This window comes from Mucor mucedo, assembly GCF_025094135.1.
Source record: "Mucor mucedo strain NRRL 3635 chromosome Unknown EV154scaffold_16, whole genome shotgun sequence".
Taxonomy (NCBI): domain Eukaryota; kingdom Fungi; phylum Mucoromycota; class Mucoromycetes; order Mucorales; family Mucoraceae; genus Mucor; species Mucor mucedo.
Window position 1 is genome coordinate 96,187 of NW_026252300.1, and position 15,719 is coordinate 111,905.

The 15,719-nt window shown below is 35.8% G+C and overlaps 3 protein-coding genes across 3 annotated transcripts; 1 reads left to right on the plus strand and 2 right to left on the minus strand.

Annotated features, from left to right (window-relative positions):
- Positions 1-1,121: 1,121 nt before the first annotated feature.
- Positions 1,122-2,751, plus strand: EV154DRAFT_498092 (FAD dependent oxidoreductase). The gene is made up of 4 exons (XM_051600322.1): positions 1,122-1,377; positions 1,432-1,758; positions 1,817-2,474; positions 2,533-2,751. Exons 1-4 carry the CDS (start codon positions 1,218-1,220, stop codon positions 2,723-2,725), a joined length of 1,338 nt encoding a protein of 445 aa, XP_051460949.1. The 5' UTR covers positions 1,122-1,217; the 3' UTR covers positions 2,726-2,751.
- EV154DRAFT_560185 (uncharacterized protein) lies at positions 2,748-10,428 on the minus strand (the record flags this gene model as incomplete). Its single annotated transcript, XM_051605595.1, has 21 exons — positions 2,748-2,767; positions 2,826-2,988; positions 3,057-3,339; positions 3,392-3,514; positions 3,567-3,649; positions 3,701-3,828; positions 3,886-4,083; positions 4,143-4,377; positions 4,450-4,488; positions 4,554-4,742; positions 4,797-4,911; positions 4,965-5,105; positions 5,165-5,239; positions 5,298-6,108; positions 6,168-7,791; positions 7,855-8,532; positions 8,620-9,222; positions 9,278-9,487; positions 9,543-9,856; positions 9,912-10,003; positions 10,160-10,428. The coding sequence occupies 21 exons, from the start codon at positions 10,426-10,428 to the stop codon at positions 2,748-2,750; spliced, it is 6,393 nt and encodes a 2,130-aa protein (XP_051460950.1).
- Positions 10,429-13,642: 3,214 nt separating this feature from the next.
- On the minus strand, positions 13,643-14,656 carry EV154DRAFT_498107 (cell division protein). Its single transcript, XM_051600323.1, has 2 exons — positions 14,032-14,656; positions 13,643-13,981 (listed from the first exon to the last, which is right to left on the minus strand). The coding sequence occupies exons 1-2, from the start codon at positions 14,524-14,526 to the stop codon at positions 13,775-13,777; spliced, it is 702 nt and encodes a 233-aa protein (XP_051460951.1). The 5' UTR covers positions 14,527-14,656; the 3' UTR covers positions 13,643-13,774.
- Positions 14,657-15,719: the final 1,063 nt, after the last annotated feature.

The following is a 15,719-nucleotide window of genomic DNA, read 5'->3' on the forward strand; positions in this document are numbered from 1 at the left end:
AAGATCAACAGATACTGAATTAAAATCATTAACAGATAATAACCACCACCATTATTATTCATCTGACTCTGATAGTGATCACATGTTTACCCCCGAGAGCTCACCCAAGCTCGGTCCCTTTCAACCCCATCATTCCAAGTCAAACTTGACACTACCCCCTCTTTTGATAGGTATGCGTAAGCCGCATTTTGTGGATTGCCCTGCTCTTGAAAGTCATTATTCTGCATCAAACCATAATACCGATTCGTCTGATGCTCCACATTTACCATCCATTAAATTCTTATTAGGATAGACCTCACACCAATATAATTCCATAAAACCCCCGCATTTGTAAATAATAAACATTCACAGTAATAACTCTTTTTTTCAACCAGTGGACCATGTTTATCGTTTTGGAAATCCATCCACAAACTTAGTCCTCGAGAAACATGCGCTTAATTTAGCTCAAGTCCAAAACCTTAAAGTTTTCGTAATATGCACGACTTTAATTTTAAAAGACAAAGTATATTTGCTAGCTATATAGTACTTGTTTTGATTCTGATCTCAGTATCTTCATCAAATAAATCATTCCTCATCAGATCCGTTTTTAACTCTTCTAAACTTTGACATTCTTATTATTTGCACTGTTATGGGTTAATACTTGTTAAGAACTGGTTCAATTAATTAACTGTATGTAACATGGTTCTTGGCAACACAAATATATCACCCAAATCAATGTAAATACGGCCATTTTAAGAGCATTCAACTCTTTGGGGTGTAGCTGGTTGGTATCACTTCGACAGCAGCATGGAGACGGGAATTTGCTTTGACAGCTACAATTATGTTTGGCAACAATAAGATAAATAAAGGTAATCGTTGGAAAGTTACATCCTTAAATATATCCACGCTTATATAAATTTCTTCTTGCATCATAATCACATTTAAGAAACCAGAACCATGATATACCCCCAAGAGCTTAATATATGTACAATATCAAATACGCTACACTCATTTGTTAATATCCGGACACTAAAAGTTATCCCAATAACTTTAAAAATGTTTCCTAGAGTTAGTGGGAAACCACCTTGTATAGAGTTTGCTGAGATAAAAAAACACTACGGATAATTGGCACAATTAAAATGAGTCACGAATACCATTTACACTGATAAGTATTTTTGCTGTAAAGTAATTAATCGTGCACATCCTTTTTATTTGTTTTTTTTAGCGATTTTTCCTAAATGTACGAACCACCGAAACCTGGATCTAAAATTATCATCGTGGGTGCTGGATGTTTTGGACTTGCCACAGCGCTGGCACTTTCATCGGATAAGGAGAAAAATTACGATATCCATGTTTTTGATAGAGGCGTGATCCCTATCATCGATGCTGCATCTACAGGTAAATGCGAGATTCATCCCTTTGATTATTTTGCTTATTGAGCCTGATGTACAGATATAAGCAAGGCTGTTAGAATGGACTACGGAACCAACAAGTTGTGTATGGAACTCGCCGTAGATGCTATTCGCGTTTGGGAACAATGGAATAAAGAAAGAGCTGATAATGGTCTTAAACCAGTCTATCATAATACAGGAATGATCGCGTTCTCGGATAATGGTGAACTTTCTGAATACGACAAGCAAGGATTAGAGACCATTAGGGAGGCTGGATATGGCGAATTCATTGAAGAATTGTCATCCGAAGAAATAAAGAAAAGATACCCATTTTTTGAAACGGCAGTGAATAATGGATATGATATTGCGTATTTCAACAAAGTCGGTGGTGGGTATAGTAATTTGCCGTACAGACAAAAAAAAAAAAATACTAATGCCTAATTTAGGTTGGTGTAACTCATCTGAGGCCATTATGCATATTTATAAGAAATGCATAAGCAATGGCGTCAATTTTATTTTGGGAAAAGAGTCCGGATGCTTTGAAAGCAATTTAGTTGACCCTCAATCGCCAAGGACTGTACTTGGCATAAAAACAATCGATGGTAACGAGCATCGTGGAGATCGAGTGATTTTGGCGACAGGTCCCTGGACACCAGGCGTAATTGATATGCAAGGGCAGGTGATTGCCAGTGGTCAGGTTATCGTTCAATTTAAATTATCAGATAAAGACAGAAAATCGCTAAATGATCTACCTGTTTGGAGTGGAAATGTATCAAAGACAGGTTGTTACGGGTTTCCTGTGAATGACGACGGCATTTTGAAAATCGGTAAACATTCGATAGGATATCTAAATCCACGCGCGACAGACAATATTTCTATCCCGCGAACTCAAGCTTCGAATTCGGGAGACACAATTCCATTGAAAGCCTTGAATGAATTTCGTGAGTTCCTAGATACATTTCTCCCGTTAACAACACCCCTTGACGTATTTTATTCACGGGTATGCTGGTACTCTGATTCTATCGACGGCGACTTTGTCATCTGCCCCCATCCCAAATATGACAACTATATTGTTGCCACAGGAGACTCGGGACATGCTATGAAGTAAGTCATTTAAATCCACTAGAGGCCACAAAAACGATCTAAAACCAAAAATTGTCAGATTTTTACCCAATATAGGACAGAAAATAAAGGACGTCATCGATGCTAAGGATACAGAATACACACGCGCATGGGCTTGGCGTAACAAGGAAGCGAAGCCAGATTTTTATGATAGGCCTTTACTTATCCAAAATAATCACAAACTTTTGAGAATGGCTACACTAGAAGAACTAAAAGCCAAAATAAATTGCTGAAAGCGTTTTTTATTATGTTAATTTAGACAAATGGAGCCCAGCCTATCAAATATTGTAATTGAGTATTTAATTCATCAGTTTTATCATGGTCATGTCTTACCAGCAAACATCTTGGACAGATTATGGGGGTCAGAAGCTTTTGTAATAAGATCTTTAACTCTACTTTCGGGTGTTTCTCCCGGATTCAATTTAAATTTTTTTTCCATTGCATTCTTAAATTTCGCTTCATTTTGAATCCTTTGACTATACCGTCTGTTCGGGTCCTGTGGGTCGATATAACTTTGATTAGCAGTGTCACACGTATTTTCTGAAAAAGAGCCTCTCTACTTACATCGCTTTTGAAAATCCAGACATTTCCGAGGGTTTGAAACACACTCGTAAGCGCGTCCTTATTCTGGAGTAAAACAGCCATGGTAATGTCACAAGTAACGGTAAAAGTCCCCGCATATCCCAAGACACCCATGGCATCAACAAGGTTTTGAGTCAATCTAAAAGGTACAACTTCAGGAACATTAAGGCCGGAGCCTATGTCAAACAACATATTTAAATCAACGTGGACACAATCACCATTGGTCTCGTCGAACAATATATTTTCGGCATGACGATCTCCAAGACTACAAAATTAGGTCAATACAGGTATAATATTCATATATCCGGCATCATTACCCAATCATGTATCCAACAATAGACATTACAGCTAAAGTCTTTGTATACCTAGTTCGACTTGCAAGCCATTGATTAGGTTCTGGGAAACATTTTAAAAACCATTTGTAAAAAACGGGAGGACATCTAAATTGCATGCGATTAAAAAAATGATTGACATAGTTACGGCATATCTTACCTGGGAAGAATTGTATCAACAAATAGTTTGTGTAGTTCACGTGGGAGCTGTAGAGCATATTTATTTAAGGTAACTGACGTCTCCTAAAAATGCCGTGTTAACCATCAAATATAATGAATATACGTGCCACTTACCTGAATACTTGGGCATCCATCTTGTTCCCATTGCTTATTTACAATGGCTTTTAATGGTGAAATATTATTGATCCATTGAATCAAACCCCATTTGTCTCCAAGAGGAATTACAGCATAAGTTCGAATATCTAAATAATCAGTGAGATGGGTGTAATGGTAATAATTTTTAAAATTAGAAAGCTTACATAATTCGTTGTCTCGCGATTTGGGGTTTTTCTTCAAGAAAGAGTTGATAGCATAATTAAATTCCATTGTTCGAGCATCTTTACGTAAATCATCATCCGTCTTGACCAAAAACCTGTATTTTTTTCCATCGCTACCTTGAATTGTTATTCTTTTAGGTTTTTGAAGCGAATACATGACAGTGATATTTGAATCAATACCTTCAATAAGGCAGACATTGTTAGCATTTGAAGAAAAAACATCATAATTAAACACTTACTATTAATATAAGGCAAATCGGTAGGAAACATTCTGCTAGTTATGCTTCCTCTATCCATGAGCTGTGGTAAAGTAGGATACAAACTGGCTTCTGTTGGTATATATACATCTAAATTACGTAGCTTAAATAGAGTTTGAACTTTGTATTCGTCTCGCAAGTCCATATCTCCACGAGCTGTTTTTTCAAATTTGAGGTTAGCCAAATCAAGCAATGCATTTACAAGAGTGCGTGCTTGCTTTTTTTTTTTTGGGGAAAAAGAAAAGTCATTAGTATCTAACAGAAAACAAAGAAATAAAGATAAACGTACATTGATAATCTTTGGGATCATTGAATCTCCATGAACACGCTTAATTGTAAAATAAAATAAAATTAGCTTGACAGATAATTGCGTTATCCCTATTGCTTATTTACCTGAGCTTTATCGAGAATGTTTTTGACTCTTTCGGCCACGTGCGTTTCTTGTGAATTTTCTACAGCTAAAAGCAACCAAATGGAGCTTTTTGGGTATTCAACAAAAACATCGCCAATAATTTTCATTAAACATTCTGCAATTTCAGTGTTATCGAACGTAAGATATGAAATCAGTCTTGTCAAAAAAGACTAAACTAATTAAAGGTATAAGATGACAAATAGTTTATAATGTTTTTATCGTACCTGAATAATCGGGACTCGATTTGTAATATTTCTCATCAAGTCATTTATTGTCTTTAGTTGCTCATTGATTTGCATCTCCCATGCTCGCTTTTTAGTAAACATATGATCATCATTCCTATAAACGATAAGTCAGTTATTTACTGTGTTGCACGCAAAAAGGTTTCTTACTTAAATTCAGGACAACGTCTTTGAAATATCGCTAGTTCAAACCAAGAGTTAATAAGCATAGACATGGAGCTATAGTAATATTTGGAACCATGCTGAAGTGTCCTAGCTGAGGTTTTGGCAATATAGACAAGAATTCTTGTCCTGAATAATTGAAAATGGTTAATGTTTGTATTATAATATATATGACAGTAATTTAATACTTCGTTGTGGGATCGACGTAGCCTTCCATCAATCTGTTGTAATACATTGTGCAGCTATGGAGCAATTTTTCCGTGCTGTAATATGGGTTAGGTAAACTCGGCAATTTGTTTGCGAACACATGGCATGACTTACATTTCACTATCTTTCAATGCTGCAGCGAAGTATTTCCTAATTTTTGATTTTTCCAAAAGAGTATTATCACGGTCATGAAATTTTGATAACAATATAGCATCTTCTGGTTTCATTGAATTTAAATTGCTCATTGACATGAGCAAATCCCAGGCTTTCTTTTCTTGACCGGCAGCCCAATACCATTTTGCTTTTTCGTTGTAGTATGACTCCCCGCTTATATTTTCTGCTTTTATAATGGCATCGTACGCTGTGAGATAATTACCTGCCTTTCTGTAAGACTTTGCAATTTTTAACCATGCTTTAGATGCTTGTATTTTCACATTAGGCTTGGGTCTAATATCAAAATATGCAGCTTTTCTTAATTCGAGTAAATTGTGTCTGTATTGGTAATTGCAAACAATGTTTTGATGGTTGTAGTCCCAATTTCTTCCAAGCTTATCTATTGTTTCAATCGGATGACTGGACTCCCACACAGCCTGAGAAGTTTCCAATTCTTGTAACATCTGGAGATTATATATCGTAGGGTAAGATTTTCGGTAAGACTTTGTAAAATCGGATGTTAATTGTTCCACTAAAACTTTTCGGGCTTCTACTAGACAACGAGCAGCTTCCAAACTTTGATTTTTTCGTATTTTGGAAATTAAGCATCCTACCAAAGCTTCCGGCGTTTTTTGCATAGGTAATGTAACAGCTTTATCAAGAATATGCCAATCCGAAACTCTCCACGCAGAATCGATTTTGAAGGAATTTAATTGGCTCACATAATTTGGTAAAGCAGCTGTTGCTTTTTCGGTAGAGTACAAAATAGTTTCTAAAAATACCTTCGAATCAGTAATATTAATCAGAATAAGCAAAACAGTTAAATCGAACCATATTTTCCCCATTTTTTCAAGCAGTCAATGTAACCCGTGTACAATAAAGGATCGTGCGGGTTATCGGCAATTCTGTTTTTGTGCAAAATCTCAGCTTCCTCCCATCTTCCTGCGATTTCGGATTGAATCATTTCCTCATCGTGAGTCAAGACGTTTGACCTACCCTTCAAAAGAGCATTTAAATCCACTCGATTTTCCATTTGGGTGTAAATGTTTTTTAAATAGGATAAAATTTCAGGCTCGATCAATACACTTCGTTTCGATTTGTGATGTGTTTCAAAATGCATTAATGCCTGGGCATAGGCTTTTGAGTTATAAGCTGCAATTGCCATTGTCTTGTCAGGAATCTTTCCCAAAAATGTCCTAACTCGATTAGCTTCGGATTTTTTGAGTCTATCACCATGTTGGATTTTATTTAGCCACTTTCGACAATATTCGGTAATTGACACAACGACTTGCAGGTATTGACGGTTCTTGCTTCTACGATCTAAATCTGTTTCTGGCTGGGCATTTATTTCTAAAATGGTCAACATTTCTCTAAGAATGCCGGAATTTTCATCGGGGGAACCTAGTAAAATTGTATGCAAAACGAGATAAGGAATCATATAAACCGTTATATCTACGAAATCCGATGCCACGATTGGGGTCAGCGCATTAAAGATTGCCTTGGCAGATCCTTGGGCCTCTTTAATCATTTGTCTGTACCAGTTTTTGACCCATTCATCAAAGCTACCATCTTCAGTGAAAAGAGGGTAATGGGTGTTCACATTTGGGATACTAAATTGAAAAGACGATTGTATATAAGGCGCCAAAAACTCTTGAACCGGCTTTGGTAATGAATTTTCAGTTCTTAAATCAGCTTCGTCAGAGAATCCAGCACAACTCAAAAGTGACTGTATCGATGTTTGTATAAATTGAAGAGTATACTCGTTTTTGACAGTATTGTATGCATCGTAGATGTAGGTGGTCAGTAAATGACATATAAAATTCCTGTTTTCGTTTTGACTTTTGAAAGCGTACATAATAAACACATCATTGTCAATCATTCGGACGTTGATTAAGCTTGGGTCTATAGCACCGACTTTACCGAAGCAAAGGGCAATGATATTAGATATGTCCTTGTTCGACGCATGTTTTCGGACCAAATGAAGTAGTTGAGAAAAGAGCTCACCTACATCAATTGGGATTTCTTGAAGTATATCTGAAAGTAATAGATTAAGTTTTTGAAGTTCGAATAAAACCTGAACATCATCAGAATCATTCAGTCGATTCATAATTTCAGCCAGCATCTGTGGCCCGCTCTGCTTCCTTTGGGCGAGTCGGTTTTCAAGATCGTTCTTTAATTCACGAAGTTCTTCGAATTCTGGTAGAATTGGGAGATCCGACAATTTTGGATTTACTGTTTCAATTTCACGATCAAATACACTTTCCAGAACCTTGGCCACCTTAAGTCGTATAATTTGTGTGGATACAGATAAAACCTTGAGTAAACCATAAACAATACGATTGAAATTGGATACGAGAACATGATTGTCTATAGTTTCAATAAATACTTCCCAAAGAGAAAGGGCTTCAGATTGCATATCGTCTAATTCATTAACGGTCTGAAATAATTTCATAAGCTACATAACAAAAGGAAAATAGCGTTAATACCGATAGATAAGAATTGGAGTAAGCCTACTTACAAGAGTTGCATGCATGTTTATTCTTGAATCCATTAAAATCATGATTTCTTTCAGGGCCTGTAATGCGTGTGGTTCGTGAATAGCTAGACATTTTGATCGTTTTTCGGTGATGAATCTTGTTATTTTTGTGGAGATCGCTACAAAATACTGTGCCAAATATTGAGATAGAGGAATCGGCGGTACAAAGATTATATCTTTCATCTCAATTAATGCTTGTTTCGATAGTTCTTTCAGCTCTTCTTTCCCCAAATTTATTGCTAATATGGTTGTAATTTTAGTTGATTTTGAGGCAGCCCAAATTCCGACAGCTTCGTTCTTAACTTTTCGAATTTTCACAAGATTAGCAGATTTCACTTCTGGATCGGTTTCTAACAGCAAAGCTAAAACGATATGATATCCATATTCGTTGGTGAGGTTGACGGGGGGCACATCCATGGTTTTGGCAATGGCCTTTAGTACTCTCCCATTCTCTACTTCAAAGATGGAGTAAGGTAATGCATATCTCAAATATTTAGAGATAAACTGGCGTCTTGTCAAGCCAAACATAAGCGTAATACTGTCAGCAAGATCAGGGTTACTTACAAGTGTACACGTTACGAACTTGGCAATACTCTTCATGTGATCTTGACAAATCACTGAAATATCTGTGTTATCCGTAAAAATAGAAATTTGCTTCAACTGTAATACAATCAATAAGAAAATGAAGGGATGGGCACATATCTATGTAGATGTATACATATATACATATAAAAGTCGTATGTTTACCTTAAATATTAATTCATGCTGACCAGTAAACGTTCCATCAGACGAAGTTAATTGGTTCACAATCGGATAAACGTTCAAAAGTAGTGTTTCGTGGATCGTGCTACAATCGAATAAAGCCTTGGGATTTGAGGTATGTTGTAAAGAACTGTGGTCGATGTCCATGTCTTCTTCTCGATGATTTGAAAAAGTAATATCTGATGTGGCTTGAATCAGCAAGTTCGTTTTTTCTTTTAGGATCTCAAGATCTTCGAAATTGGCCATGGAGAGAACATCGTCTAACCAAGGTGCTTTTGTGTAATTTTTTAAGATTAAGCACGAAAGATTTAATATAGTTCGAAGAACTACAGGATTAGGTTCTTTTTGTTGTGTCAGTGTCGCTGATGCACCTGTAAGTGCAGATAGTTTATACGGGTCAATGAGCTTGATATTCGGGTACTTTTGTATAATGGACGAAATTGAGCCAGCAATCTCGTTTGAAATGTCTACAGTTAAGCTATCTTTGTTTAACAATTGAACTAAACTGTCCAGAATGTTTTCGACGCTCGTATTATATGTTATAATTGAATCTTTTTGTACAAAGCTTTGGATGATCTTTGTTGCCGCCTATTGGTTTGGCTAAGTGTGTGATCATAAAAATACTCGGGATTAAAAGATGTACCTTGATAATTATACATATTGTGTCATTTGATTCAATCGTGCCACAATTCAATATACCAGACAGGCAATTCCACATGATACTTAAATTAACGTTTGTATTCATCTCCTTGTTGTCGATCGTCAATATTGAACTGCTGCTTTTAGTTAGGATGGCTATGATGTTCAGTAAAATATCATCGGCCAGATTTTCCAACCTGAATTGGTATCTGGACTGATAGCAAAAAAACATTAACGCTATGTATGACTTTATTTTCTTAATGACCTACACTTTCGATATGTTCCTCTCTAAACACAAGCAAAATAGCTGCGTAATATAATTGTAAGCAATAAGGTTTAATGGAACGTGCAATTGCATTACCTTGAATCAAGGAAACGTGGTTGTTAAATAAGTCATTGGCGGCAAGAAAGTCTTTCGAGAGATTATACTGATACAATTTAATAAAGATAGCAATGTAAGTTTTTAATTGTTCATCCAAATGACCATTGCCAATGGCATGCTGGATCAGTGGTTTAAATAACGACGCACAAAAGTTTGGTGATAAGTCGAGATCCAAACAAGTGGATAATGATTGATATATATCTATAGATATGGATGGGATTAATAATTGATGAACAATCATCCACCCAAATATTACCATTAATATCATCTTTATTTTCAAACAACTCTAATATGCCACTTTCGATTCTAGCGGTCATTGTCACAAAGGGTAAAAAGAAAAATAATGAACTAAAAAATCACAATGACCGTGTTTTTTGGCGTTAGAATTTATTTGAATTTTATTGGCGTGTCAAAAATTATAAAAAAACGGGGTGATGTTGGAGATATTTCTAAATGAAGGGTATTTACAGTGTTTATATGATGTTTGTTATTTTTTTTCTTTACTTTGTTAAATAAAACAAAGGTGCATCAGGTAGATCAGCAACAATAGCATTTCTACGACGAAGAGTATAAACTGGTAATTCTATACTGGTATCGTCGTCAAACATGGTCAGTGTGGCTTTAGCACGAGGGCTTTTTTGGAGCCATTCAGCAATAGATGAAGCAGATAGAAAATCAGAGTTTGCTTCTTCTAATATGATATCTCCATCTTGAATGGAGCGCATATACGAGCAAGTAGGATGGATAGAGACTTCCGAAAGATATTGGGACATGGTAATGATAGAGAATGAGAATAAAAAAAGAAAAGTATATGAAATTTAGGGTTCCCTTTATATACAAAAAAAAATCCAAAACAGAATATAGTGCGTCCGTTCTGACTGTTACCTAAAAATAAACTCGCTATCAGAGAAATGATTGGTTGTTTGCTTGCAAATGATTATGAGAGGTTATATACACCTCCACGCTATTGCTACATATGGTAATATCCTAATACCCCATCCATTTGGGTTAGGGATGGTATATGTCCTGTAGAGGACTAGATATAATGAAAACCACACATATCTTCCCCCATTTTGTAAACGTGAGTCTGAATCGATAAAATTCTACTTTGTAACTTGAATTTTATATGTGGAGTTGATGGTTACACACAACGCCACGTGGAATTTTGTGGTCTAGATTATGTAGTGCAGTGCTCCGGTTTCTTTATTATATTTGTCATTTACTTACAAGCGAAGTTGGCTATTTAAATTTTCAATGATTAGTGTGATATTAGATGAAACAATCTTTTTTTGTTGATACTTTTACCTATTATCCTTTGTGTTTAATAATAAGCAGTATTCAGAAACTAAATTAAATGAGGTCTTATTCAGCGATGCATGTAAACATATAGCATTCAGTTACAGCAACTTAACCAATAATGAGACACTAAGCCTTTTTTCTATCCAACTGTCTACATTCCCATGAGTGCCTAAATATTATCACTTAAAAAGGAGATTCGAACTATTCAACAAATTGTAAACCCATATTTTTCGTCGCTAGCTTACCTCTTTCTCTCTACTCGATATTTTATAAAATACTTACTCTTAATTATTATGTACATCATCCAATTTTATGCTCTCAAGTCAAATATTTGAGGGTTTTCCTGTATCAAAATTTTTCTCATAGTAGATAATTATACTTGCGACTCTGATTCACAGTCAACCCATCTAAATTTAATAGTGGATATTTAACAGTGCCACTGAATCCATATTGTCATTATGTCACCTCTTTTAGCTCGCATTGGAGCGGTCGAATTCCCTATCTATATTATCAACCATTATTCCGTATGTCGAGCTTCCTAGTATTTATCTTACCTTTTAAAACTCTCGCCCTCTCTGGCACTACTGTTTACTTCGTAACCCGTCCACCACATACATTTTGCATCCAACTACTCCCGGCAATTCATGTACCATCTAACTGGGGATTTTATAAAATTCCTGCCCATAAAAATGACTGCGCTTTGTATTTCATGTACGATAATAAGCATGCCGAACACCGATTTCATTGTTGCAGTTGATGTCAGCCTTCTAAAACCGCCACAAAGCTTGATTTGCACCTAATCTTCTGTTTGGCGAGCTCAATTAAGATCGGCTTCCACTTTAACATCCAAATAACTTCACTTCTGTTACTTATTGCTTAATTTATATTGATGCTGAATTTTAGATATAGATCAGGTTAAGTTCATTTATTTTTTACTTAAGAATTCGTTTAAAGGCTGACTATGCTCTTTGCAATTCTTTTAATAGTCTTATTAAATTTCTAATAAGGGTGTGCTACTATTTTAAGGCTCCAAACTTTCTTTTTATTGCATGAGTTATAATCGGGAAGAGTAATAAGCTAGGACGCCAGACGTGGAAGTAGCCTTATTCACTCATTTGCTTTACGAGTCTGGACAAAGGCTAGTAACTTTTTGGGGTCTTAACAAAGCCATTGTTACTGGTGAATTGGTTGAGCAGGTTTCCCATTATAACCTGTTTTTGGCTTATAAAAAAGAAAGGCTATAACTAAGTTACCAAATCACATAACATCACAAACTAAATCCGACTATGAAAATAATGTAAATTAGAAAACAAGAATGCAGGCTATTAGCAAAATAGCTATATATGGCTTTATTCGGCCATTACAACATCTCCCTAAAACTCAAGAAGTACTTATGAGATTATGATGTATGAGGTTTGATAACAATCATATGCTTAGTGGACATCCCAGAGAGGGTTGTATATATTGTAATTACGAATGATGATATATTAAACGCTTTAAATTATATGATCAAGCCTCATTTACCTATTGTTTCGGCTTAATTTTATCAAGTACGCCTACAATTTTTCGGTCATTGTCTAAGCAATATAAGTATAACCTATTGACTCACTCAAAACAAAGGACCAAATTAATTTTAGAATTAGTAGACTGATACTTACAAGTTTATTCATTTCTTTGAGAACAAAACCAAATTTCTGTGAGTGTTATAAGCCAAGTTAAAGATCGTAGGACAAATAGCGTCGAAAAGAGAATATACAAACTGCCGACTTCGATACTTTTTTCACGCTCACGTCGAAGCGATTGAAAAACAGCAAAAGTTGTTGCTAAGCAAGCCCATTAATAGTTGTGTATAAAAGTACTAAAGTGCAACTCAAACTATTGGAAAATTAAACCTTCACGTTGAACGCAAATTCAACAGCACGGCTAACAGATACTGTATTTCCTGTTTGTTTCCCCGTAAACTCTATCTTATCAAGTGTTCAAACTTGTAAAATTCACCCCAGCTTACTGAGCTAATCAAGGACAATTGCGTTTGTCTAAATTAAGGTTTTGGTTAGCCCATATTTCTTTAATGCCGCTACGTCCTCGAGATCTTCACTGGTATTAAGCACAAAAACCACAAGATACTACCGGATCTGAGGCACCGGAAGTAGTCCCAATCCGTGTTATTTTTCAACTTTTGTTTTAGTCCCTGGACAAGGGCACTAATGCATTCACCCCTTGGTACCGGTTAAATATCCTCCTTACTCCAGCTTTTATATTTGACTTGTCTCTCCCTCGGAGGGAATGTTCCGCTTTGTTGTCAGTTGCTTCAACAAGTGACAACATTGGTGTGTAGTTAGCAGTGTTTGTTCTTGGCATCAGGAATTGGTGCGAAAATTAGGTTGATATCTGACCTGGTTTAAACTCTTTGAGTATGTAGATACTAGTTTTGTACTTTCCCATTTTTGAATAAAAATTCAAAGACTAAAAGAAAAAGATCCTTTATTAAAATCAGTGCCGACGTCAAATATTCCTGCAGTACAAAAATAATTATTTTTGCACAGAGTCGTTTCTTGAATCAGTTTCAACACTATTAGCCTAATAAATATAATCCAACCAGATATATAAGCTTTAATAATATTTCATGGTTCTTGATGAAACATCTGCCTTTTTTTATATTAACAAAATAAGGATTCTAACTTCCATATTCCCAAGAAATAATCAAACATCTACAAGCATTGTCGGAAATCATTGATTTATCTTTTTCATGTTTCTCAAGTCGAAGTTTTATTTATCTAAAAAGAAATCAAATTCCAGGTATTCAATCAAAATCACTGTTTATTTGTTAATCTCTTCTTTTATCACAACTTCATCCACCTCCGCCTCGGTCTTAGCTTCACTCTTTGCTATTGGTTTATATCCTACCCCCACAAAAAATCCCTCTGTTGATTGTTTTCTGGAGGCATCTGGTTTCTCGGTCTTTACCTTTGCAAAGATAGTTTGCAACTTCCTCTTGAATTCAAATTCTGTACCACCCATTAAAAACTATAAAAGTTCTATTACGATGTACTATTTACTACCAAACAAAAAGTTACCTTTGCTACAAAACTACCTCCTGGCTGTAACACCTTTTCGGCAAAGGTCAAAGCAGATTCACACAATTCCATGGATCTAGCATGGTCAGCTGTATGATTTCCAGAAAAAGAGGGTGCCATATCCGAGCAAACTAAATTGACAGATCTACCGTCCAAGATCTCCCGAATGGCGTTCTGGGTTCTTATTCTCATGAAGTTTCCCTTAATTATATGAGCATTTGGAATAGGATCTACAGGCAACAAGTCAATGCCTATAACCAAGCCCTTCGATGATATTAATTCAGCAGCCACCTGGGTCCAACCTCCAGGCGCAGCTCCGCAATCGACAACAACGTCGTTACGGCGAATGAGTCGATATTTTTCATTAATTTGAATTAACTTGAATGCACTTCTTGCTCTATATTGATTCGCTTTGGCCAATTTACAGTACGGATCCTTTGCTTGTCGTGAAATCCAACTTTTCGACGAGGTAGAGTATAATCTATTGAGTAGCATTTCAGAATTGAAAAAACCAGTTCCTGTTTTCAGGAGCCTGGGGTTCTTTCTTTTTAAAAAAAACTGCGACCAAAAGTTTATATGCCGCTGTGAAGCTACGTAGAGACTGGCGAAGCCAGATAAAAAAAAAAAAATCTACTAGGAATTTAGGGTGTGCAAACAACTTTACAGAGGAGCACAAACCACAAGTCTTGGACCTCACTGGTAACAGTTTCAAGGTCACAGTTTATGTAGTTGAAAGTTTTTAAACTTACAAATCAGCCATCCGTAAGCACATGAACGAAGTTTCAACCTGTCAGTCAAAAACCACATTTTGAGTCTGAGAATCATAACAATACTGAAAGCCTACAACAAGAGGGACACAAGAGGGTTACAAGAGACCTATAAATTTGAAGGATTTAGATGGTAAATTCACGAAAAACTGTATTTTCATGATGAGTTAGGGTTTCATACCAATGTATGAAAGAATTACATATAATTTAAAAAATCGTAGAGTCCAGTTGTTAAGTTACCTCAGACAAGGCTACTCATTATATAATCATATGTGCTACATCAATGCTTTGAGCCCTATAAGCACCCAGTTTTTTTTGAAAGTTTTAAATAATGTATTTTTGTGTTGATAAGCCTCGTTCTTCAATGTAACGATATTGCATTCAAAGGTATTTTGTTTAGTTCCTCTTTTCAATTTGAACTTGACTGAGAACGTCACCGTACGAAACCTTATGAAGTAATGATGCCAGAGGATCAAATGTCCCTACAGAGCGTAGCAATAAAAAGATGGCCTTGTTGCTCTTCTTACGTCATTTCCTTACCTCTTCAGGAAAAAGTAAGGTGACCCAATACTTTCTGTTCTTGTTTTTTAGTCCCAAAGTTAGTAGCTAGCATTATAATAAGTAGCTGGTAGTTATCACTGGAATTACCTGTTGTATTCAGTTTCACATAAGGGGCCATTGATACTGTATGGGGTTCCAAAGGCTAACAATTGTTTGTGTATTTCAAGTGACCTTTGTTAATCTTGAGCATGTGCGGCTGCTCAGTCTATGTAAAAGGTGGATTAAATTTGTATGTAGTCGACTTCTTATCTATAGACACAGAGGTCTATTACAACCTTTTAATGGTTAGTAGCCGCAGTTTTTTTTTCTTATATCTTGATGTTGTCTTTCGGAAATCTGTTATACAACCTATTACAATGT

Excerpts from the sequence above, each read along its gene's own strand:
- EV154DRAFT_498107 (XM_051600323.1), bottom strand. The coding sequence starts at position 14,526 with ATGCTACTCAATAGATTATACTCTACCTCGTCGAAAAGTTGGATTTCA. Across the intron at positions 13,982-14,031 it reads GAGGTAGTTTTGTAGCAAAG|TTTTTAATGGGTGGTACAGA; the intron begins GTAACTTTTTGT and ends GAACTTTTATAG.
- EV154DRAFT_498092 (XM_051600322.1), top strand. The coding sequence starts at position 1,218 with ATGTACGAACCACCGAAACCTGGATCTAAAATTATCATCGTGGGTGCT. Across the intron at positions 1,378-1,431 it reads CATCGATGCTGCATCTACAG|ATATAAGCAAGGCTGTTAGA; the intron begins GTAAATGCGAGA and ends CCTGATGTACAG. Across the intron at positions 2,475-2,532 it reads GACTCGGGACATGCTATGAA|ATTTTTACCCAATATAGGAC; the intron begins GTAAGTCATTTA and ends AAAAATTGTCAG.